Source organism: Theobroma cacao, chromosome 9, assembly GCF_000208745.1.
Source record: "Theobroma cacao cultivar B97-61/B2 chromosome 9, Criollo_cocoa_genome_V2, whole genome shotgun sequence".
Taxonomy (NCBI): Eukaryota; Viridiplantae; Streptophyta; class Magnoliopsida; order Malvales; family Malvaceae; genus Theobroma; species Theobroma cacao.
The window spans coordinates 24971286-24986793 of NC_030858.1; the positions used below are offsets into that span (position 1 = coordinate 24971286).

At 35.5% G+C, this 15508-nt stretch overlaps 1 protein-coding gene across 3 annotated transcripts; it reads left to right on the plus strand.

The window, feature by feature from the left end:
* On the plus strand, window positions 538-14998 carry LOC18589630 (leucine-rich repeat extensin-like protein 5). Of its 3 annotated transcripts, XM_007014682.2 has the most exons (10): window positions 538-662; window positions 970-1091; window positions 1923-2313; window positions 2675-2800; window positions 2903-2942; window positions 3033-3115; window positions 12300-12377; window positions 12558-12611; window positions 12718-12852; window positions 13050-14998. In XM_007014682.2, exons 3-10 carry the CDS (start codon window positions 2005-2007, stop codon window positions 14838-14840), a joined length of 2616 nt encoding a protein of 871 aa, XP_007014744.2. In that variant the 5' UTR covers window positions 538-662; window positions 970-1091; window positions 1923-2004; the 3' UTR covers window positions 14841-14998. The 3 variants fall into 3 exon arrangements, with proteins under 3 accessions (XP_007014744.2, XP_007014743.2, XP_017983463.1); XM_007014681.2 differs by lacking the exon at window positions 970-1091; XM_018127974.1 differs by lacking the exons at window positions 538-662; window positions 970-1091 and having other exon boundaries at window positions 2225-2313; window positions 2604-2800.

Here is a 15508-nt window from a genome sequence, read left to right on the forward strand (position 1 = left end):
AATATAACTGAAAGAACAACTATAAGAGAAAGTATTTAATTTAAAAAAAAATTTAGAGGGAGTAAGAAGATCTTATTCAAATGTATATTTACAAATAAAGTGAGGGATCTATTTATAAGTTAACAATCCCTTGAATCATAATCATAATCTAATTCTATCTGTTGGGCTGTTTGATTTGATTTGTACTTTTGGGTTATAATATAATAGACATTCACACATTTGTTCATAACAATGATCACTTGTTTTTCTTTAATTTTTCTTTGTTTTCTTTTTTTTTTCTTCTCTTTCATTTTTCATTTCTAATACCAAAAAAGTTAAAAAAAATTATGTTGGGGTTGTAGTTGCTTGACACTTGTCAAGCAATATTGCAGCTCCAATTATAATCCCCAAAGGACCCAATACTAAGTAGCAATAAACAAATTTAGACAATTTTATCAGTGCTCTGTTAGGAATAAAATTTAGTTTGTTACTTGGCAAAAAAAGAAAACTCCAACTGGGCCAGTTTGCGGCCCATTTGTAGTCGTCATCTTGGCTGATTGCTGGGCAGCCGATATTCAGGATCTGTATTATGCTGCATAAAACGTGCTTCTCTCTGCGCTCGAAGTTAAACTTGAAATCGCACCGTTTCAAGTTTCAAGTTTCAAGCTCAGCTTAAACCCTAGGTACTCTCCCTACCTATACATATCTATTTTTTTTTTCTGTTAAGTACTGTTACGTCGGGTCTGTTTGATTGTTGAGGAATCTGAGCAAATGGAAACGAAAAAAAAAAGGGTCAAAATTGAGGTTTTGTTTCAGTTTGGGAAAGTTTCCTTTATCAACCCACTGATTTATGCGGGTATGAACGTGTCTGTAATTCTGTTTATTAGCATGTAATTTCAGCCTTTTCATTTCCATATATATTTGTTTGCTTTTTTTTTTATTATATGTCTGGTGCCTTTTCTTATCTGCCCCTTGATTTGTTTATATCAGCAAATTTGATAATTGATAAAGGCGTTTATCAGTAAATTTGCTTTTGTTTGCACTGCTCGCCAATGCTCATTGGTTGGAACCAATTTGGACTCTGAAGAAAACTGGTTGCTTTGACTTGTTAGGTACTGATTTTAGTCAGAATGGGGATTAGTTATACCGCTTGTTCTTTCTTGTTTGTAATGTGTACTCTTACAATTTTAAACAGTTGAATTTTATCAACTTGTTTCAATGGTAGGTACACATATCCCCCTGCGCAAAGGCCTGGGTCCAAATCCCCTTCCCCTTTCAAAGTTCTTCCTGCAAGTTAATGAATTTGACAAGTTTCCTTTTAGGTTTTTATGATTAGGGGTTATTGGATACTGTTAAAATCTTGAATGAGTTTTGAATGATACTGAATGATATTTTGTTAGCATTTGAAACAATAAGATTCATGCCATTACTTAAACACTTGGGTTGATTGTGAACTATGTTCTTAGAAGCATATGCAATTGCACAGTGTGAAAATTTGTCCTCATTGAAAGCCTCTGAAAATTGGCAATTATATCAGTAATATGATGGGGCTTCTTTCTTGTGGAAGGTCTTTGTTTTTCATGTTACAGGTTCTCTTATATTAGCTCTCTTTTTCCCGGCTCAAGGTCCACCAGCCAATCCCATCTAAGAAAAACACCCTTTAAATGTTGGCTTTGAAGAAGCGATTTGTTACCAAGATGTCTTTTTGGGAATAATGAGAGAAACATATCGATCAATTCTGATTCTTCCTCTTTTTATTCAAGCTTTAGTAATAACTCTGTTTTTGCTTGAAATCTTGTAGCCTATAAAATCTTTCTATAAGATTGTACATTAAGAAGAAATGAAGATTGATTGCTCAACAAATTCTTTTATCTGCTTTCCTTTCTATCATCAGTAGTTGGCAGTTTTATAACCCCTCTTTTTTTTTTTTTTACAACTCACAGTATCAGTAATTACTCAACCTTGACTACTTCTATATACAACATGCAAATGTCTGGGGCAGTAGGAAGTTGTTGAGAGTACACGATGAGTACAAAGGTTGACCATACATCTGCTGTTGAAACTCGCATTGTCAACATGTCTGCAACAACTACTTCATCCACAGCATCAACCACTGGCCCAAAGGTCTCAATGTTTGCTGCAAAGACTGGCTTTGTTATACCAAAAAATAAATTGTCAGGTTCATTGGTTCCTATCTTCCGAGGAGGTAAAAAACCAGGAGTAAATGACACTGCCACTGAAGATAATTTGAACCAGGTTCAGAGGAAAACAAAATGGGGCCCTGATCTGACACAGGATGCTGCTGTCATAAAGGGAAGAGCCTTAGCTTATCAGGTATTTGTACAATTCTTTGCAAATGCCTTTTTAGAGTCAGTTTGTTTTCTGATGCTAATTATTATCTTAAAGAAATGTCTTTCAACTTATTTCTTTCTCTATTGAACTTTTTGAGTGTCAAATGTTAGAAGTTCTTTCAACTAGTTTAAAATATCTTGAGTAGTGAGTTGGAGGCATTTGTAGCCCCGATTGTGGGAGGAATATTTACATTGCTCAATGTGGTGGCAATTGAACATTTCCCTTTTCCCATTGGGTGCTAAAATGTCAGTGTCTTCTGTGTGATTTCCTAGCATGGAAACTTCACATTCCAGGTGCCATTAAGTGATATTACTGCCTCTGTGGTGGTCCAAATTTTGAGCAGACTCGGGTGGATCAGATCATGCAGCAGCTGAAATCAGGAAATCTGGATGTTGGGGATCATGAAGACTCACCATTTGCTGCTCAGAATTTGGTTAAAAGATCTTCTGATACTCAACTTGATAGTGAGGTATAGATACAGTTAATATTTTATCCTCTGTTAATATCTTTTTATTGTATTGATTTATGGGGCATTTTATGTTTGCATCTTACGTAGAATTTGTGAATGTAGAAGTTAGAACTTTTGGAGATTGAAAGACGGGAAGCGATTGGTAAGTTTGACAGCTTTGTCCCAATGATACTCTTTTTTCTCTCTTCTCCATTTGGTTCAGTTTTTATCCATGCTTTTGTTGGACTTCCAGGTGAAATACTAAAGTTAAATCCAAGTTACAAAGCACCAGCAGATTATAAACCTTTATTGAAAGAGGCAGTAGTTCCTATCCCTGTAAGTCCATTTTTATACTGACATACTACTGCATCTGGTTCTCTTATGTAACCCTTTTCCTGCATTTTTTATTGTCCTGCTGAAAGAAACAATATATTTAAGTAATTAAGGGCAGTTTTGCAGATGAAAGTTTTATTGAAAACTTTGTTCAGTTTGGCATGTTTAATTTTTTAGTAAGCAGCACTTTTAGTACATAATAAGGTTCAGATTCTTTGTTTCTGCATTTGGATTCCATACCGCATCCTCTGTGATCTGAAGATCCCTCTCTACATCACGAGCCTGTTGTTTCTTGTTGCTGATAAATACTGAAAGCAAATTGCATAGAAGTGGAATAGGTCGGGTCAAATAGAATGAAATATAATTGGACTGATTTGGTTTTGAAAACTTGTAACGCAGAATATTTCCCTTTGAAATATATCGTGGTTAGGCATTATAAAGTATGACGGAAGAATTAAGTATTATTGTTTTAAACTACAAGAGATCTGATGATCAGTGATGACTTAGTGATATGTGGTCCTAGTAAAACCTAAATAGTTAAAGATACACTACTCACACTAAGGGAGCATTTGGTTCATGGCATCTTGGATGCTCCTTGGGAATAGATTCCTCCCATAAAGATTCCGTAGTCAACTTGATAGTAATATGTCTTGCTTGTGTTTCATTCACATACTTGGAATATAATATTACCTTGTTTGATTAATTGGGAATATACGTTCTTATCATTTTACTAAAACGCCCTCCAATAATAAAGTAATAAAATGAACTTATATAAATGCAATTCTTTATAAAATTACACATATTGGAATCATAACCAAGCAAATTGAAGACAACATATGAACAATAAAGCCTTTATATCACTATATAAAGGCATAACTACTTATAATGTAGTATGATCACATGCTTTCAATGTTAAATATTCTAGAACAGTTCATAATTTTGCTAATAAGAACTAAGTTTCCATATTTGGATCCTAGCAAGCCAATTACATTGAACGAAGTTTTGTCCTATAGAAAAAGTTGCCCAAATTTACAACCGTATTTTTTTTCTTAAACATATCATTTTCCAACATATAAAAGAAGTTGCCCATAATGAGTTCTTGTTATAGGAGGAATCATCTACATACCTGTTAATGATCATTTCAATTTTTTGAGATACTTGTTGTTTTGTCTCATTTAAGTTCCAATATTCTAGAAATGTAGCTTCTGCAACCCTTTGATCCTTATACATCTTATGGTGGTGACATAGTGAGTTAGCGTGAAAACAAAGGCTAGCACTTAACTAAGCCTTTAAGGTTAATAACCGAGTTTCAAATATTGAAACTTAAACTCAAGTTTGAGAGAAGAACTCAATAATGTTATTTGATGATTAAAAAAATTAAGCCTAAGAGTCCTATTTATAACATTATAGGCCCAAATCCTAATAAAACTCTACTTCTAGTTGTCTGGTACTATTAGAGTAGTTAACAACAGATTCAAATAAAATAAATGTTCTATTCCTAATTAGAATATGACTATTCTAAAGTTCTAATACAAGTAAATTAAATAAAAGAGAAATTCTATATAATTCTTATGTAGGACTCCTAATTAAACAAGGAAAATATTAAAATTATGAACATGCCCATTTATGACTTTTGGGCTTTTTGTTTTGACTTCTGACGCTTAGCCTGCTCGAAGAAATTATCTGCTAGACGTTTTATGTCAGTCTCTTGCACTTAAGAAAAACTCGACCTTGAGTTAACTTGTATGTTTGGATTCAAGGGTTCATTTGATGAATGAAATGGGTAAATATCTATCATGTTAAATGATTTGGAAATTCTCATTGTGTCCGGTAAATCCCCAACAAATGCATTGTCAATGATTTTCAAAATCTAGTATGATTTGTACTTCTTAGGTTGTAACTTACTATAACTCCCCACTGGAAACCTTTCTTTTTGCAAAAACACCATCACCTGATCTCCTACTTCAAAAATCTGCTTTATGCAATGTTGATCTACAGCTTTGTTATACTTGGTATTAGCTTGCTCTAATTTTTGTTTCACCTCTACTCGAACATCTTGCAACTGATTAGTCATATTTTCAGCAACTTCACTAAAACTAGGAACTTTAGGCAACTCAATCAAGTCAAGAGCATGCTGTGGCGACTTTGTGTACACAACAGAAAATGGAGATTTTTGTGTGGCACTATGAACAATACTATTATAAGCAAACTCTGCTTGTGCCAATGCAAAGTCCCATTGCTTCGGTTTATCACCACAAATACTGTGAATCAGATTGCCAAGGGTTTTGTTCATCGATTTAATTTGGCCATCGGTTTGTGGATGAGCTGTGCTACTGTAATTCAAGAATGAATCAAACATCTTTTACAAAGTCCTCCAAAAATGACCAAGAAACTTGTTGTCTCTATCTGAAGTGATGGTTTTAGGCCCACCATGTAGCCGAACAACTTCTTTGAAAAACAATTTGGCTATTCCACTTGCATCTGAAGTCTTTTTGCAAAGGATAAAGTGCATCATTTTAGAAAACCTATCAACAACAACAAAAATAGAATCCATGCCCCTTTGTGTTTGAGGCAATCCAAGCACAAAATCCATAAATAAATCTTCCCAAATATTTGGGACTGTCCTTTTGCGGTTTGGCGTATGTAACATAACTACACAAATCTAGTTACATCCCTTTGTAAATGTGATCAATAATATCTTTCTCCAACAACAGCAATCGTTTTATCATGGCCTAAATGACTAGCAAGACTACCATTATGCAAGTCTTTAATCAACTTTGCTCGCAATGAAGATCTAGGAATGCAAAGCTGGTTGCCCTTCATTAAAAAACTATCATGAATTTAAAAATCCTCAATAGGTTGATTTGTGATACACTTCTCCCATGTATCATGAAAATCCTCATCTGTATGATATAATTCTCTGACTGTATTAAAACCCACAACTTCTTGTCTCATTGTCACCAACAAATTTGCACATCTACTCAATGCATCTACTACTTTATTTTGTATTCCAGCCTTGTGTCTTAGCTTGAAAGGAAACTTTTGCAAAAACTGCGACCACCTAGCATGTATGTTTTTACTGATCCATTTCTGACTGTCCAAGTACTTCAATGCCTCATGATCCGAGTACAAAACAAATTTTTGCCCAAGTAATGCTTCCAATTCTTCAAAGCACATACAACAAAATAAAATTCTATGTCATATGTGGTCCACTTGCACCTTGCATCACTGAGCTTCTCATTGAAATAAGCGACTGGTTTCTTCTTTTGTGAAAGAACAACTCTTATTCCCGCACCACTAGCATCACATCCAACTTCAAATAATTTATCAAAATCTGATAATGCTAAAACAGGAGCGGTACATAGCTTTTCCTTTAGCATAGCAAAATTGGTTGCAACTTCTTTTCTCCGCAGGAACTTCCCTTCTTCAGGGACTCTGTAATAGGTGTTGCAATGCTACTTAAATTTATGATAAAACGCCCATAGAATGTTGCCAACCCATGAAAACTTTTGACTTCTGTTATTGTTTTTGGGGTTGGCCATGCTCTAATAGCTTGAATCTTTTTTTCATCCACCTGAATTCCATCTGCACTAACTACATAGCTCAGGAATAACAACTTATTTGTGATAAAGCTGTAGTTCTTCAAGTTCACATACAACTTATTTTTTTGTAAGACTGTTAATACTTCGCGAGTACGCAAAACGTGCTCTTCTGATTGATTATAAATCAAGATATCATCAAATAAACCACCACGAATTTTGCAATAAAAAGTTTCAATATTTGATTCATCAATCGCATAAGGGTACTAGGCGTGTTGGTCAACCCGAATGGCATCATGAGCCACTCATACAACCCTTCCTTTGTTTTAAAAGTTGTTTTTCACTCATCCCTAGGTCTAATTCAAATCTGGGGGTATCCACTACAAAGATCAATATTTGTGAACTCCTTAGCCCCATGTAATCTATTAAGCGTGTCATCCAGCCTAGGAATTGGAAACTTGTATCCAACAGTAATTTTGTTGATGTCTTCGCTATCTATATAGCCTCCAACTCCCATCCTTCTTTGGGGTTAGTAAGGCAAGAATTGCACATGAACTCATGCTCTCTTGGATATAATTCCTTCAAGAGAATCTCGCTCTCTTTTGGGCTTGTCCTGTAGTGAGGCAAGTTCGGCAAACTAGCATCATGAATCAGGTCAATATAGTGTCGAATATCTCTCATGGTTGGTAAACCATCAGGTAAATCTTCTGACATCACCTCACCGAATTCTACTAGTAACGGTTTGATTGCTTTTGGATGCTCTTCTATTTTCTGATCTGCTTCAATTGATAACACTCGTTTCATAGCCAAAGTGTGCACCTCTTTTGACTCCTTAAAAGCAGTTTCTATCTCATTTCCCGAATAAGTAAGGGTAAAGAAAGTAAGCTCCTCCACTTTAGAAGCTTTGGTTTTGGCATTTCCTTTCATTGCTAATAAAGTAAACTTTATGCCATCTTTTTTCAATTTATAGGTGTTTTCTCTTCCATCATGTTGCGTTGCAACATCAAATTGCTAAGGTCTGCCAAATAACAGTTGACAAGTATCCATATCCACAATATCAAAATATACCTCATCCTTGTATTTACCAATGGAAAAAGGTACCTTACACCATCCTGTTACATGAATCTCATCTATTGCCTTAATCCAGAAAATAGTGTATGGATTAAGGTGTTTGTTTGCTTTAAATCCTAAACTTTCCACAACATCCTTACCAATAATATTCTCGCAACTACCACTATTAATAATCACATCAAATAAATGGTTAATGATAGTGCACCTGGTTCAAAATAATTGATGTTGCTGAGTATTATTCTCTTATTTTGGAGACATCATTCGTCTCCCCACATAATTTTGGCCATTGTCATCATCCTCATACTCGTCATTTTCCCCATCTAGACCACAACAAAGCTCATCATCCTCTTTTTCTTGATCCACGTTATGGATTGCTTTTCTGAGAGGACAGTCACTAGATCTGTGACCAGGTTGATTGCATTTGAAACACTTCCCTGAATTTGGTTTAGCATAAGGATTTGCAGCTATCTGCCCCTCTTTCGCATCTGTCACTTTTTGCCTTTTGGCTGCCTTTTCTTCCTTGTACTAGTTATTGCGTGCAGAACTATCATGAACCGATTTATTCTTGTCGTTGGATGCTTTATAATTATCCCCGCTGTAACTCTTGCTAGAACAATCAAGTCTATTCTTTTCCCGCAACATCAATTTAGCCTTTAAAGCAATATTTCGTGTTCCAGATAAATTCCGTAATACCTATACCCTTATCTTATCTCTGATAACTGGCTTTAACCCTTCTACATACCTAGCAAACTGTTGTCCTTTAGTGTCCCTCAGGTCATTCTGCTCTGCTAGTCATAAATTCTGTAGTATACTCTTGTATAGTTTTTTGACCTTGATGGTACCTCTGGTATTGCTGGAATAATATCTACTCATAATTAGTAGAAAAAAATCTTTTTTAACAATTGCTTCATCCTATACCAAGTTCTAACTGGTGCTTTCCCCTCACGATTTTTTCTAGACTGTAACCTTTCCCACCATTTAGAAGCTCCACCTTTCAATCTACAAGCGACAAGTCTTACCTTTATTCCTTCTGGAATTTTCATATATGCGAAAAATTAATCTATTTTCGCAATCCAATCTAGAAAATCTTCAATATTCAAACTCCCATTAAAGCAAGGAATATATACCTTTAATATGAAATTGCGAATTTCTCTATCACCATAATCATTCCTTCCATATCCAACGTATCTTTCTGCAAAAAAAATCTTCTTTTTTTGAATTTTCTATGTAGACCTATTGTCTTCGCCCATTTGTGGGAAGAGGTCTGCCGATAGGCTGTCTGTGAGCTACATCATCTCCAGTACATGGCCTTTCGTCAAGTCGATCTCCAATTTCTTCAAAGCGTCGTTCCAAACGCTGGAATATGAGATCCATTTGTTGCTCCAAAGCCCTCAACGCCACCCCTTGATCTTGCACTATAGATCGTATGGTCTCAGTTCCCCGATCTTCGTCATGAGAATCGTCGTTTACCATAATTGGGTCACTTGCCATTAGATTGGGTGACTTTTTCCCTCTTTGATACCAACTGATGCAACGAGTTAGCGTGAAAACAAAGACTAGCACCTGACTAAGCCTTTAAGGATAATAACCAAGTTTCAAATATTGAAACCTAAACTTAAGTTTGAGAAAAGAACTTAGTAATGTTATTCAATGATTCAAAAAACTAAGCCTAAAGGTCTTATTTATAGCATTATAGGCTCAAATCTTAATAAAACTCTACTTCTGATTGTCTAATACAACTAGAGTAGTTAACAAGAGATTTAAATTAAATAAATGTTCTACTCCTAATTAAAATATGACTATCCTAAAATTCTAATACGAGTAAATTAAATAAAAAAAAAAATTCTATTATACCTATAATTCTTATGTAAGACTCTTAACTAAACAAGGAAAATATTAAAATTGTGAACGTGCCCATTTATAACTTTTGGGGTTTTCGTTTTGGCTTCTGACGCTTAGCCTGTTCTAAGAAATTATTTGCTAGACATTCAACGTTAGGTGGGCATTATTATAAATCGAAACTTAAATATATGTTCCATCATTGTCACTAACCTTCTACTAGTAATATTGGGTGCATCCCTTTCAACTACTTAAATCATACAATCAACTAGTGCACTTTCTTCCTCAAGTGTTCATACTCTCTTATAAGTTGTCATTTCTATATTATTTTGCAGTTCGCAGAATTAATATATGCTTGCACAATTGTTGAACATATAGATTATATGCTAGAGACAAGCAACTTACAAGGAAATTCCTTTTTATTTTAGTATGCAAATAGAGACAAGCAAGCTTAGAAGAAACTTACAAATATATGTTAGAGACAAGCAAACCACTATGTAGTTCTGAGTAAGATATTAGTAGTTGCTCTGTGGATGTCTTTTTTGCTTATGCTATCATTTTGGTAAACTCTAGCCGAGAATTACATGGTCATTGACCTAAGACCAATTAGTGATTGCTAGCTTTGAAGCTGGCTGATAAAGTGGGAAAAATCAATTCTCTTGTTTAGGCAACTTGTAGGGCGGTCTTGAGACAAGATTATTTGGCTACTTGTTCTGTGCAATAGTGGTTGGCTCAGCATTTTGGAAAACTCAAGAGCAGTGAAAATATTTTTAAGCCTTGTGAGTTTAGGGTTTTTTGGCTGAAGAAATAAGACATTGGGGTTCCTTCTTCCTTTATGTTTATATCAAGCACTTAGAGCAAACATATTTTGTGAAGAATGAAAAGTGTAGAGAAAGTGAACAAACTATTGGAAAAGAAGCTCATTCTAAGCTTGAGGAATTGATCACTTGGATGATTTTCTTATTTACGCAATCCAGCTGTGAAATGCTAAATTATTCACAGATAAGGTTGATAGTTGATTGCATCACACAATCACAAGAGCAGAGATGATGCTGGAAAATCTAAAGCAACTGAAGTTGACAAGTTAAGGTAATTATAAACTAAATCCTAAAGACTATTATATATGCTAAATATCAAATATAACCTAATTAATGCTCGAAAAATAAAGAAAACACTAATTATTAATTAATATAAAATAGCCTAAATAAGAGAAACTAGGTTTAGTATTTAAACGATTAAAAAACAATAACAATGAACAAAGCCTTTTCCCCCTACATGAGGTTTCTTGCATGGATTGCCACTGTGCTCTATTTAGGTTTATATTGTGAGTAAGGTCAGTGAAAGCGAGAAGGTCTTTTTATTTTTTATAGTTTTTGCTCATGTTTCAATGATCAGAAATTTATATTGCACCCAGGGGCAAGGGGGGTGGAAGGGGCCTTGGCCTCGGCTTTTGAATCCTGTGGTAATATGGTAGTTTTTGTCAACCAAAAAAGGTTAATTTTAATTTTGCACCCCTCCCCCCCACCTTGCTTCACCCCCAAAAATAAAAGTTGTATCATCACCCCCCTTTATAATAATTTGTACCAATTGGTTAAAAAATTTATTGTTTACCAACTTTTTAGTTCTAACCTCATTTTTTATACGATTTTTCAGCTACACACAATTATACTTGGTTTTTTAACTCCCTCAATTATGAACTTACCTTTACAACTATTTGGATGAATATGTTACATTAATTATTACATCTAAGATTTTACATTAACTTTAAAAAATTTAATTGCTATATTTTGCATACAAAATCAATTGGACATGTAACTTTCTTTTTCTTCTTTTATTTCCTATCTCTCCTTTAGTTTCTTAAAACTTTTGCAACTTCTATCCTACCTTAGAAGAAAAATATTAGTTAAACTTTAATTTTTTTTCAATCCTTTATAAATGCAACATTGACTACTCCCTTTGTATCAAATTGAATTTCCACTTTAATTTGTTTTGGTCAAACAAAAATAACTTTGACCATTATTTATTATAATTTTATTTGTAGTTAAAATTTTAAAAAATAAGTTTTGAAAAATCCTAAACTCAAAGTTTTCAATTCTTATTTTTTGAAAATTTAATTCCACATAGAATCAAAGTTGGTTAAGTTTGATCGGGAAAAACGAAGTGGACATTCAATTTTGAATGGAGAGTGTGATATTTGAAATTTATTCATGTTTTGCTTGTCAAAAGAATCTATATGTTTCATTGAATCACATTACTATCTTCATTTGAATTCAGTATTACAGTTTTACTATATTTTTTTGTTAAAGAGGTTTCCTTTATTCTTTTTAACTCTTAATTCAATTATATTTAAATATATAGGTTATGTTAATTTATCCCCCCCTTTCTCCTAAAAGTGAAAAATTCTGGCTGCATTCCTGATTGCCCCTACTATGCTGTTAGTTCCTTTTATGTGGAAAGTTGCATAGTCGGACACGTTCAACCTTAATAAATTAATGGTAGTATCATATTATATTATCACCAGAGAACCTGGTGTATTAAGGTGTCAATTGCTCCAAAAATAAAAGAAACCTGACTTCTTTAATTGCTTTAATGGATTAGCAATTGTTATGGAAACCTCCAAATTTGTTCTGATTTTTGTTGCAAAACTGTTCTCTCTCTGAATATAAATAAACTCCTTCCATCCTCTCCTCTATGTACATAAAACACTTGAATATTATGATAGTATATTACCTTTGCAGGTGAAAGAATATCCTGGATACAATTTTGCTGGTCTAATATTTGGTCCTGGAAGTGATACTAAGAAACGACTAGAAAAGGTAAGCATTTGGTTTTTGCTGTTTTGTGTAATTGGTGCCAATATATTATTAAGGTCATTGAGCCCAATCGAAGATCTCTCTCTCTCTCTGTATGCAGACATATATGTGGTCATACATGTGTATATATGTTGCTCTTCATGGGGAGAAAATTTAGAATTTACCTTTCATCTTGCATATCAGGAAACTGGAGCTAAAATACAAGTGCATGGCATTAAAGCAAATACTAGACAGAAGGTAATTCTTTGGGCTAAGAGAAAATAGCTCCATCTAATTTGAATATATGCTTCAAGAATTATTAAGTGAGTCACTGTTGACTTTATATCTACTCTTTCGTTGTCAGGTTGAAATTTCTTCACCTGATGGTAATGAAGCCCAGGATGCTTATGAAGAGTTGTATGTTCATCTATCAGCTGATACCTTTGAGAAAGTTGACGGAGCAGTTGCATTGATTGAGTTGCTAGTTAGTTCAATATCAGTGAGTTTCATCACTCTAAATTCAAGAAAAACACTCCAAGAAATAGAAAAAGGAGATGAAGATGAAGAAATGATATTTATTTACTGTTTCTGCTTATGTGTGGTTTTCTTTATTGTTTCTCTGTTTATGCTGTTGTTCCTGCTGTTCTTTGTATTGCTACTGAATTATGAAAATAACTATTCATATCTTTTCTGCAGGAAACTTTGGGAACTAGTTTGGCGCCTACTTCAGTATCTGGGAATAATGTGAATGTTCTTAGTCAAGCCCTGGACATAGCTGTTTCTTGTGCGACTGATAGTGCTTTAAATCAGGAAGTGCCGCAATTTACACAAGCTTCTCTGCAAGGTCAGTTTCAATACCACAATTCATGGTTCCCAGCTGGTCCTACACCACTGAATTTTACAGCACCAATTTTCAACAGTCCTGTATCTGCACAGTCCTCACCTTCAAACCTGCCTTCACTCTTTGGGCCTCAACCAGCCCCCGCAGCTGGATACAACTCAATTCTTCAAAACTCATCCTTTATTTCATCCAGCCCACAGCTGCCAAGACAAGTATTATCACAGCCATATACGCCTCAGATGCATCCTTTGGTTCATACTGGCCCTCCTAGAAATCTTATTCTCTCGAATCCAAATCCTGCATCAGCTCAACCTAGCGTTTTATCTTCACTACCATTTTCTGGAAGCCAACCCCAAGCTCTAGGGCTACTCCCTAGCACAAGACCATCAATGCCTTTGTTTCCCCAAACTGCATCTACTGTTTCATCAAGACCACTACAAGACCAGCTGGAGGTAACTGCAAGAAGCTCCACAGGCTGGTCAGGCACTTCTGCTTCCCTAGGTTTGAACAATGTTGGGCAACTGGCTCCACCAGTAGCTCTTTCCCAGCTGCCTCATACTGTTGTTTCACAACCTGTTGTGGCATCCAGTTCCACTGCCCCTCAAAACATGTCAGTAACTTTTGCAACAGGGCAATCTGGTCCTCAATTAACCAATGTACCTATTAACCATCCTTCCATGTCTTTTGCTCCTGGTCCTCCACTAGGGTCTTCCCCTGCAATATCAGGCCCTTTACGTCCAACAGCAGCATCTCTACCTATGCCTGTACCAACACAAATGCGATCCTCTTCGCCTGTCATTTCCATGGCACCATCACCAAGTCCATCTATAAATCCAGCAATGGTATCTAGACCAATTCTCGCACCAGTTCCATCCACATCATTATCACTATCTCTCCCAGGAGGAATTTCAGGAAATATGGCAAATTTTACTTCCGTAAATCAACCTGCAAATATAGCTCCAAGGCCACTACATGCAAGTTCTGGTGATTTCACTTTTCAATCTCAACAAGCACAGGTTCCAGCCTCACCAATGGTCCCAAGGCCAGGAAGTCAGGCAGCAAATCCACATGCTCTACCCCCTAGATCAGCGGTACAACAGCAAGCACCTACAGCACCATCTTTCCAGTTTGGTGTGCCCAATTCTACTCCCCAACCTGTGATGCATGTGTTTCCCAGACCACAGAGTGGCAACCAGATGGGTTTGACGCAAACTCATATATCTTCTTCACTGCTAAGTGCTAACCCAAATGTCATGTCTGCTCCACCCAGACCTCCAGCATTCCCAAACACTGGCCCTGTTGCAACTGGATTGAGAAACTTTGTTCCATCTCCCCAAACACCCAATATTGCTGGTCCCTTTCCTTCCAGGCCAGGGCATCCTTTGCAACTTCAACAACACTACCCAGCTCTGCCAACTAGGCCAGGAAATTTCATGTCTCCAAACCCAGGGTTTGCTAGCGGTGTTTTTCTGCATTCTAATAGGCCCGCATCTGGACATTCTACCGGACACCAAGTTTATGATCCATTTGCTCCCACATCAGTTCCCCTCGTATCTCAACAGCAGGGAGGGGGTAAGGCAAAAGCAGGAAAACAGGAAAGTGATCCCGAGTATGAAGACTTGATGGCTTCAGTAGGAGTAAAGTAGTAAACCATTTTGATCAATTTGTTATGACAGCAACAATTCGGAAATGAAATTTCAAAGTTTTCTAGAAATTAATTTAGCCTTTTTGTGTGGAGATGTACAATATCCGGAAAAAAAAAAAGGAAAGAAATTCGTTTCTGCTTGATTGCTGATTTTATATGCATCTAATCTGAGTCTGACTGCTTGGGTATTTTTAGGTTTTGGGAGAGACGAGATTTTATAGTTTTGCAATTAAAAAGGTGGTGGCAGGCTGATCTAAGATCCTCAACTATGTCCTTGAATTGTCAACTGGTTTTGATTGAGATTGAGGGTAACCTTCTATTGTTTCAGGATCAACTTTTGAGAAACCACTATCTCATGGAATTAGACAATTCCTTAAGATTTTGCTATTAGCAGTGTAGGTTGACAAAGTTTTTGATTCCAAAGTGAAAGTCGGAATCTTTCCAAGGGGAACTCAATACTTAGGGAATTTTTTTAATTCAATTATTTGTTTAAATGTAGAGGGTCATTTCAGAAAAAGTCATATATAGTAAGTGTTCAGTCACAGGAAAAAACAAAACAATGCATAAAACCTTTTTTGAATTCAATTTATATCTCCTAAAACCAAGATTGTGACTTTATAGAGTCAATTGTTTTTAGGAAAATAAAATCAAGCAAACTAAAAAGTTCAT

Bases quoted from the DNA above. Each gene is read 5' to 3' on its own strand.
- LOC18589630 (XM_007014682.2), top strand. From the start codon at position 2,005: ATGAGTACAAAGGTTGACCATACATCTGCTGTTGAAACTCGCATTGTC. The intron at 3,116-12,299 runs GTAAGTCCATTT...TTACCTTTGCAG, and splicing joins AGGCAGTAGTTCCTATCCCT to GTGAAAGAATATCCTGGATA. The intron at 12,378-12,557 runs GTAAGCATTTGG...CTTGCATATCAG, and splicing joins CTAAGAAACGACTAGAAAAG to GAAACTGGAGCTAAAATACA.